The sequence below is a fragment of the Arachis hypogaea genome, chromosome 19 (assembly GCF_003086295.3).
Source record: "Arachis hypogaea cultivar Tifrunner chromosome 19, arahy.Tifrunner.gnm2.J5K5, whole genome shotgun sequence".
In the NCBI taxonomy this organism is placed as follows: domain Eukaryota; kingdom Viridiplantae; phylum Streptophyta; class Magnoliopsida; order Fabales; family Fabaceae; genus Arachis; species Arachis hypogaea.
The window spans coordinates 67,127,975-67,137,674 of NC_092054.1; the positions used below are offsets into that span (position 1 = coordinate 67,127,975).

Here is a 9,700-nt window from a genome sequence, read left to right on the forward strand (position 1 = left end):
AAGAGCTTTGGGACCTACTTATGAGTACACTACACTGAAAGGTGGCAAGTTTGTTACAAAAGAGATTATCTTGTCATTAAGGTTATTAGAAAGGTTGATTAATATGGAACAATTGCTTGACATTTTTGTCTTTAAATAGCATTGATCCCCTGTCATGCCTCCCACCACAGAGGATTATACAACAGGAAGTAAAAAGGGGAAACAAATAAATGCCTCAAGTTAAAAGACATTTGAAGTGTATTATGATTAGAGAAAGTAGAAAGAGAGAAGAAAATGATTCTCATCAATCATCTATCAAGTACAATAAGATATATATATATATATATATATATAATGAAGAGAAGGAAAGAAAAAAGGAACTAACTAACAATAACAGAATGTAACTAGACACTAACTAACTTATAGATTAAGTTAAGCATGTAGCATAATATCTCCCCTCAAGTTGGCCAGTATATATTTAGCATGCCAAACTTGAAAATTAGGTTAGTAAACTGAGCCAGTGTCACTAGTTTGGTAAAAGGTGAAAGGTACCCAACCCCCTCTAAAATAACATGTAAGTTACCCTTTATTATGTGTCACGTTGTAATTGGTCCTTATCTTAACCATAGTTGGGACAAGAAGCGCCAACATCATCACCATCTACTGCCCTCCCACACAACCTCTCTTCCCAGTATAGCCAGCGCCTCTCTTTGTCATGGATCACTTCTTACCCACATAATTAATGGTTAATTTGGTTATTAAATTTTTTTATTAAAAAAATATATCTTTATTTAATTACGTGATGGAACATATATTTATATGTAAAATATAATATAATAAAATAAATTTATTCAAAGTATTTAAAAGTATATTTAAAATCATGAACATACAAATATAATAATAAAATTTGTACTCCAAACAAATAAACATATTTTTTTATCATATATATATTATTTAAAAAATAAATATATTATTAAAATTAATAACAGAAATTTAACATGATAAAATTTAACTTTTTTACCGTATTTTTTTATAGTATTTTTATTTTTTAAATTTTTAATTTATTAGTACTTTATTATTTAATTAATAATTAAACAAATTATTTTTATGAAAATTTATTTTTTGTATTATATTAGAGAATAGACCAATATAACAGTTTAAAAAATAAATTGTATAAATATTTAAGAGATAAATATGAAATACATACCTAAATAATGTTTAGTTTGGTTATTAAATTTTTTTATTAAAACAAATTTTTATTTAATTACACGATAGAACATATATTCATATGTAAAATATAATATAATAACTCTATTTAGAGTATTTAAAAGCATAATTAAAATCAGAAAAAAACATATTTTTTATCGTACATAAATTATTTTAAAAAAAATAAATTGTTAAAATTAATAACACAAGTTTAAAATGATAAAATCTAACTTTCTTACAAGTATTTTTTATAGTATTTTTATTCTTTTAATTTTTAATTTATTCGTACTTTATTATTTAATTAATGATTAAATAAATTATCTTCATGAGAAATTATTTTTTGTATTATCTTAAAGAAGAGACCAATATAACAGTTTAAAAAATAATGTAAAATTAATTTTTAAATAAAAAATAGATAATATTAAAATTTTTAAAATAAAAGTAAATTATATAGATAGATATTTAAGAGATAAATATGAAATACATACTTAAAATAAATAAAACAGACAACAATAATTCTCTATTTTCCAAGAGTACTCCTATTTTGTCTGTTTTATTTATTTTAGGTATGTATTTTATATATATCTCTTAAATATTTATACAATTTATTTTTTAAACTGCTATATTAGTCTCTTCTCTAATATAATACAAAAAATAATTTTTCATAAAAATAATTTGTTTAATTATTAATTAAATAATAAAGTACTAATAAATAAAAATAAAAATACTATAAAAAATACGGTAAGAAAATTGAATTTTATCATTTTAAATTTCTGTTATTAATTTTAATAATATATTTATTTTTTAAATAATATATGTATGATAAAAAAATATGTTTATTGTTTGGAGTACAAATTTTATTATTATATTTGTATGTTCATAATTTTAATTATACTTTTAAATACTTTGAATAGATTTATTTTATTATATTATATTATATTTTACATATAAATATATGTTCCATCACGTAATTAAATAAAGATATATTTTTTTAATAAAAAAATTTAATAACCAAAATTAACCATTAATTATGTGGATAAGCAGTGATCCATCGCAAAAAGAGACGTTGGCTATACTGGGAAGGACGACAAAGTTATTGGCGACGGAATTCAACGACGTGACTAAGGGATGATGCACTAAAGAAAGAGAGTTTGTGTGGGAGGGCAGTAGATGGCGATGACGTTGGCGCTTCTTGTCACCAACGCGACGGTGCTTGGAAGGAGTGGAATGTGCTTCAATTAACGGGAGTGGAGCTTTGATAAATCTAAAATAATAAATTATAAAATAACCCAACTATGGTTAAGATAAAGACCAATTACAATGTGACACATAATGAAGGGTAACTTACATGTTATTTTAGAGGGGGTTGGGTAGCATTCACCTTGGTAAAAACATCAGTGAGTTGATGCTGAATTCGAACGTGGATGAGTTTGATGAGGTCCGCCACCACTCTTTCTCAAACAAAATAACGGTCAATCTCAATGTGTTTAGTCCTCTCATAAAATGTGGGATTGGCAGCAATGTAAATGGCTGATGGTGAGCCATAACATAGCATTGATGGAGGGACTTAGACCTTGAAATCAGAAAGAAGTCCTCTGAGCTAAGTTAGTTTAACTGCCACTGATGCCATTGATGGACGCATTTTAGGAGAGAAGTATTATTGGTTAAACTGTCTTGGAGCCGTAAAAAGTGCATATTCTCAGTACATTATAAGTACGAGGATCTTTTTCAGTTTTTCTCAGAGTGCTTTTTCCAGAGGACGAGAAACTAATGCAGACATATATCATTAGAGTTGGTGAAAGTTTTTTGTATCTAGCAAAAGAGTATGTAATGTATAGCTATAATTGTGGAGTAACAACGACGGCACAATGGTGATTGGTGGGTTGGTTAACTGAGATTTCATCATTTTCAATTTTAGCACTACTTTTCGGATCAAAATTCTCTAAACTACAAGAATTTGTAAAGTGAAAGAATAAACATTTAATCACCGTTGAATTAAAATAATAAAACTTACATATCGTAAAAATTACAAATTCAATGGTAATTAATATCTCACTTTATTACTTTACCAATTTTCTCATTTTAAAAAATTCAAATTCTAGTTTTCTTATATATATTCTGAGAATGCAGTTACTCATTTGAGAGAAAATATTATGCAATTAAAATATATTATTTTTAAATAATAATCAATATCTGCTCAACAACACTCGGCGTTAAAGGAAATAATTTCGAATGCTTGTTTCTAGGTTTCTTTCTTTATTTGTTGTTTTATCCATATGCAAGGATTATAAACATATAACCAAGGATTAAAACAGCCAAAGAAAAAATTATAAACAGAGAATAAAACAAGAAAAAAAAGTCGCCCAATACAAAGATGCACATCACTTCGGCATCTGCATTCATAAATGACCAATGAGTAAACTGAAAATACACAGGATCTCGGCCAAATTCTTAAAAAAATGGAACAGCAATAACCTACTAAAATACCAGTACAAGACTTCACAGTCTGAATTGTTGTCCTGATCTAACAAGCATTTGATTATTGCTGTCTGAAATTTCTCATACCTGGCAACATTTCAGGGAGGGAAAAAAGGTATCAATAGCCATGATCACAGAGAAATTTCAAAGAAAAACCTTGAGCACATTCCAGAATACTGCAGATACCCTGGTTACAGCACATCCATAGAACATTTAATCAGACTGATACCATATCTCTGAATTGCCACGGCCTTTAAGAGAAGCAAGAGAGACAGCAGAAAATCTGTGGCCCCTTATAAAATTAGCCACCTGCTTGTGTATTCTGTATTGCACTATATATTTATATATGTTCCTTTCTTTTTAGTTTAGCATGAATTTAGGTGTGCAAGACACAATACTAACAACCCAAAATAAAAGCATGCACTTCAGCCCAACTAGAAACTGTATAAAGAATGCCAGATAAACCCTTCCAATTAGAACAGCTTTCTTCATTGTATTCTTTCTGTTTCTTAACCAACCCAGAAAACAATGGGACAAATGTAACACCGAATTGTGCCCCTACGCTCCTAAGGCTTGAACTTGAACCAATAACGATTCCTATATCTGCTTCAAGTAGACAAAGTAAATCACCCACTGAGTCTCCAATATAAACAGTTAATTTCTTTTTGTCATCATTGGAATTCTTCAATATATTGCGAAAAGCTTGGACTTTGTCAATGGGAGACTCCACCTTCTTAAGAATTTCACCCGAGGAAACAGATCCCTCATAAGTGAATTCATTTGCATGGATATCCAACTCCTTTAAATCAGCTGTTAGAAAAATAATTTGCCTATTTAATTAAGTTGCCAAATTTCCAACTATAAAAAATAAACCACTTGAAGGCAACTAAGAAAGAAATCAAGAATTACTAAAATCACATAAAAGAAACAGAGGCTTGATCAAAGAAACAATTACTCCACAGAAAAGTGCGCATATGTCCAACAGATAAACATGACCAAGAAAGCAAAGAATAAGTAGCTCTTGGTGATTCAGTTCTTTCTGATAAGCCATTCCAACACAGAAAGTCATGCTTTACCATGTCAAAAGATGAAGGGTAAGCGGGTAACTTAAAAATACCATGCTTCATAATAAAAGCTGAAGATATATTCTGCCATCAAATCTTCGGAAGTTAAAAATTATCTACATCAAAGTAGTGATTGATGTAGAAAACCGTTGAACTAAAGTGGCTCAAAATTGTAGCATGACTTTCCAATTTTTTTGTACAACAGTAGAATTTATCTCATAACAACTATATGAGCAAAGTATGAAACAAAGTCCTTCGCATTTCTAAACAAATTATCAAAAGAATGGTCATCCTCTACAACTCAATACACAGAAAATTTCATGATTCTCACAATGCTGTTGCCCACCTTATTCCTGACAGATACTCTTAAATACACCATGAATAGGAAAGGTTACAATACAAAACCATGACAGACAGAGCAATTAGCATTACAAATACAGCAAGAAAGCAAATCCTGAAGGCAGTCCAAAATCGGCACAATAATCTACTTCTAATCGAAGCAGTATCCCAAGGGAAATGAATTTGAATTTCACAAACTCAATTTTGAAAATGAGCAACTAAAATTATAAGTATCCAGAAAAAGAATAAATTAAAGCTCACATTGACAAACATACCTGAGGAGAAAGCAGATCTAATGAGGTCTCCACACCAGCAGTAGGAGAGAACATGCACCTTGGCATTCAAATTTTCATTCTTAACAATTCTCTGAAAAAAGTTAGAGCATCCATCTTGAAGGATCAGACGCTCTCCAGCACGCTTTATGTCTTCTAGATTTATGCCTTTGAGTACCCCTGACTCGATCACCCTATTATTTGCTGTGTTCTCAAATTTTGAAAGTTGCTCAAGTGCTGTAGACAGTTCTTTATAGTCAAAATTATCCACTGCAAAGCACACAAGGCCAATTAACAAAATTTGATCAATTCTGTGTAAGCACTGAAGACTTACAGAGGATATAGAAATCACCATACATTTATTTGCAGGCATAATGAGCTCTATACATTGCTCATACTCCTCTGTATATTGTTTGGATAGAAAACCCCATGTATTCCTGAGATCAGAAGATGACAACCGAACCATTTGATCTTCAGTCTGATTCTGATCAGATTTTGGTGCTGTCACTATTGCAATTTCTGCCAAGATGGCAGATGAATCAACAACAGTGCATGTCAAATCAAAATCGCTAAAAATCACAAGATGATCTTTGGTAGGGTTATGTCCTTTAGTCAAGGGCAATATAGTTGGCTGAAAAAGTGGCTGAGCAGAGAAGAAGTCAATTTCAAGCTTCATTGCTTGGTAATAAAGCTTTTCAATTACATCAAGTTCTTCTCCAGTCAAAGAGACACTTAGTTTGTCAAGCAAATCTTCAGTTTGCAGAGCAGAAGCCTAAATTCAAATATAAGAATAACTGAGTGGTTGCAGCCACAAGAAAGTCATGAATGAAATGTATATTTGACCAAGATTCAAAATGGTATCCAAGCAATCGCAATGGGCAATATGGTATAGCTTTACTGAATATGACAAACCTGGAAACCATCAGAAGCATAGTTGTCAATCCACTTCTTATATGGGTGAGTACTTTCATCGGAATCTAGAAGCTCCTGGAACTTATTACCGAGAAAAGCATAAAGTCTCATGCAAGGAGTCATCGCACCTAAAGTGTAAGCAGCAATTTTTGTTTTCTCAAATGGTGTTGCGAGTTTACCAGCACCTTTTAGTCCTTCAATCTTCCCAGAGGCTGTGGCTAACAGGAATTGTGTGTATTTTACCGTTGCAGAATTAATATTGTTCTCTTTTGCAAGGTCCAATCCCCACTCCTACACCATTTGCATAAAACAACAATGATATAAGCAAAATGGAGAAGGGAGGAAACCTATCAGCACAAAACGTGTTAGAATGACACATACATTTAATACAATTCACATTTAAAGATTCTCTTAATCTAAAACAAAGGTTTATGAGTAAAATAATCACATCAATAGAAAACTCAGGTTGATTTGGGCGAAACACCTACTTTTCTTCTCTTTCCCTAAATACTCACTCAAGTTGATTTGGGCGAAACACCTACTTTTCTTCTCTTTCCCAAAAATACTCTCTTATTCCACCAAAATTGCTTGGGCCATGTTCCAACAAAATAAAGCTTCATTATAATTCATGCAAATTGTTAAAAGTTTTTTAAACATTGAAAAGGAATCCAACTACTATTAAGCAGATAATTTATCTCATTCAGCTACACAGTCCCTTGACATTAATTGTGATCCATCTCAATTCACAACAAGAATCTTCCCCTCAAACTTCAAAATTCAAGTTACAATGCACAAACCTGAGTAAGATTCCTAAGGATAAAATGAATAACTCTGCTCAAATTCAGGCTCATATAAGTGGAAAATGCCCTACCTGTACCAGTGAATTATGCATCTTCAGCTCCTCTAAAACCGCCTTCCTCAACTCAGAGATTCCAACCTTTGCATCGTCATCATCAGCACAATCTTCAGCTAACTCGTACCTAAAAATTCAACAAAATTTCAACAAAGGAAGTTTAAACATGATTCCCCCACCCACCCAGCTGCTGTGGCCAATCCCCACCCTCCAAAAAATTGACAAACTAGTCTTAAAAAGAGGCAAACGTCCTGCCAAGCATCATAAATCTTCAAACAGCCAAACTCACCTCAAATCAGTGTATCACCAACACCAAATAATCTAACCTTCCAGTTTTGGTTGCTGAAAAAGACTGACAAGTGACAAACAGAACCAAAAAATAAAAGAAAACTAAAAATCAAAACTCCAGTTATATTTATTTAATTACCACTTTTCTCCACATCCCTATAAAATTCACCCATCAAAAGCCATAAAAGTACAGCGGATTCAACATGTTATCACTAAGCTCAAAGCAAGAAATATTCCAGTTTTCGCGGTCTTCGTTGATAAGAATGATTTCATGCCACTACTCAACTCATGAAACAAAACCAAACCCAGTCATACATCTTCAATTTTTCTTTCCCATCTTCAATCTAAATCACCAGTTTCCGAAAATTGCTAAAAAATACACCACAATCTAGTTAGACTGAAGTCTAATGGAGTGGTCTCATTATGCCCTAGCAGCAGCATTTTCAATTCCAAACTCAAAGCCTACTCTAACAAACTAATTACTTATTCACTTGTATCTTTAAAACCATTCTATGATTGAATACCATTGAAGTTTTTCAGCAACCAAGCTCAAAACATTTAAAGAGATAGTTTGAGTTCGCGCTTAACTAAATTCCGTAAGAAAAAAGAGAGGGAAATGGAGACTGACGCTTGAGCAAAAGCGCGTAGGAAGTGAACATCTTGTGCGATGTAATGGCGGAAGGAATCTATGTGGAGGTTGCCGGAGGCCAAGGCGATGACAAATGGCGTGTACATGGCGAAGACGGACTCGCGCGTGAACTTGATCCAGAAGCGCCGTGCGAGTCCCGATTCGTTGTTGACGGAGGCGGCGATCGATGTCATTCTCCTTCCGATTGGGGATCTGAGAGTAGTGTGGTTGCGCGTTAAGGCCGAGTCGAAGCGGCAGGATCTGAGGGAGCTGAGAAGGCGGAACGACGATGGTGGTGATGACGTGGCGGCGATGAGGGTTTTGATTGGGTTTGGGAGGAAGAACCGCATGCGCATCACATCACATCACATCACAGGTAATTATTTATATATGTAGATATATAGTACAGTATTACTAGAAATATACACGCGAAGAGAGATGGATATGCTGCTTTGTGCTCTGTGTTGTGCTCTCTCCCCCTCTCTTTTGAGGACTGACTACTGAGTAGTGTGTGTGCTGTCGTGATTTTTACAGAGAGAGAGAGAGGGAGGGGGGACGGAAAAAGGGGGGGGGGGTGGTTGACTGCGGTCTGCGAGGACTGCCAGTGCTAGCCGCCCGGATATGATGGGCCTGGGTTTTCGGGTATCCTGGTGTCTGAAAATGGACCTTTAATTTCAACGTATGGGTGATTCGTTTGGGCTAGTGACAATTTTGATGGTCGTAAATTTTGCACCGCGAAATCTAATCCCCTGGAAAAGACCCAAAAAACAGAGTCTAATCCCCTGGACCTAACTCAGGAATAGGGCGGTGAAACGAGTCTAATCATTTAGGTATTGTTTATTTGGAATGAAAATATATGGACAGAAAAGTAAAGCAAGGAAGTGTTAGGGAAAATTGCACTTTTTTCCTGTTTGTCCGGAAAGAAAAAATTAAAAGAAAACTTAAATAGTTAAAAAAGAAAAAGTAATGGACTTCACTCACACACAATTTTTCCTCCCCATTATGGGCGGAAAATTGGATGAAAAAATAAAAGCAAGAGTAATTTTTCACATTTATCCCTTCTACAAAAGAAAAAAAAAAGAAAAAAATGAGTTCTTTTACATAATGTTTGAGTGCATTTATGTTCTGCCGAAGTATCATATTTATCATTTAGTTTAGTTTTAATTTCGATTTTTTATTTTTTAATTAAAAAAAAGTATCTAATAAAAATACCAAAACTCAACCTCTACTGCAAAATCAGAATGTATTTCTCATTTATTCACGATGTTACCCTTAACATTCTAATTCAACCATTTTCGGTCTAAGTTTACACAAATAGATTAGGGTTTTATGATTTTTAATATAATTTTTTTTTATATATGAAACTAAGTCTGTAATATGGACTTTATGATAGTTCTTGAAATTTTATTTTTCGTTTTTAATTTAAAGTTATAGCATTGTAGTATCTATTTTTTAGATTATTTTTTCTGTTTTGCAATCAGTTATGAACCTTGTAATTTGGATGCGTTATTTTTTTTGCTCTGTTATAACTAAAAAAATCAAAAGGTGTGAAGATAAAAAATCAAGAGTTTTTTAAATTGTGTTAGTTACAAATAAAGGTTAGAGTGTTATCAATTTTAAATATTTTATTTGATCTTTTTATATATATATTGTTTATTCTGTTGTTGTTGTTGATGTTAGT

At 32.4% G+C, this 9,700-nt stretch overlaps 1 protein-coding gene across 2 annotated transcripts; it reads right to left on the reverse strand.

Annotated features, from left to right (window-relative positions):
- Positions 1–3,552: 3,552 nt before the first annotated feature.
- Positions 3,553–8,936, reverse strand: LOC112775392 (bifunctional TH2 protein, mitochondrial). Of its 2 annotated transcripts, XR_003189540.3 has the most exons (7): positions 8,020–8,936; positions 7,122–7,230; positions 6,251–6,541; positions 5,696–6,110; positions 5,342–5,608; positions 3,673–4,473; positions 3,553–3,578 (listed from the first exon to the last, which is right to left on the reverse strand). XR_003189540.3 is itself a non-coding variant. In XM_025818976.3 (6 exons), the coding sequence occupies exons 1-6, from the start codon at positions 8,373–8,375 to the stop codon at positions 4,061–4,063; spliced, it is 1,851 nt and encodes a 616-aa protein (XP_025674761.1). In that variant the 5' UTR covers positions 8,376–8,936; the 3' UTR covers positions 3,553–4,060. The 2 variants fall into 2 exon arrangements, 1 of the variants encoding a protein (XP_025674761.1); XM_025818976.3 differs by having other exon boundaries at positions 3,553–4,473.
- Positions 8,937–9,700: the final 764 nt, after the last annotated feature.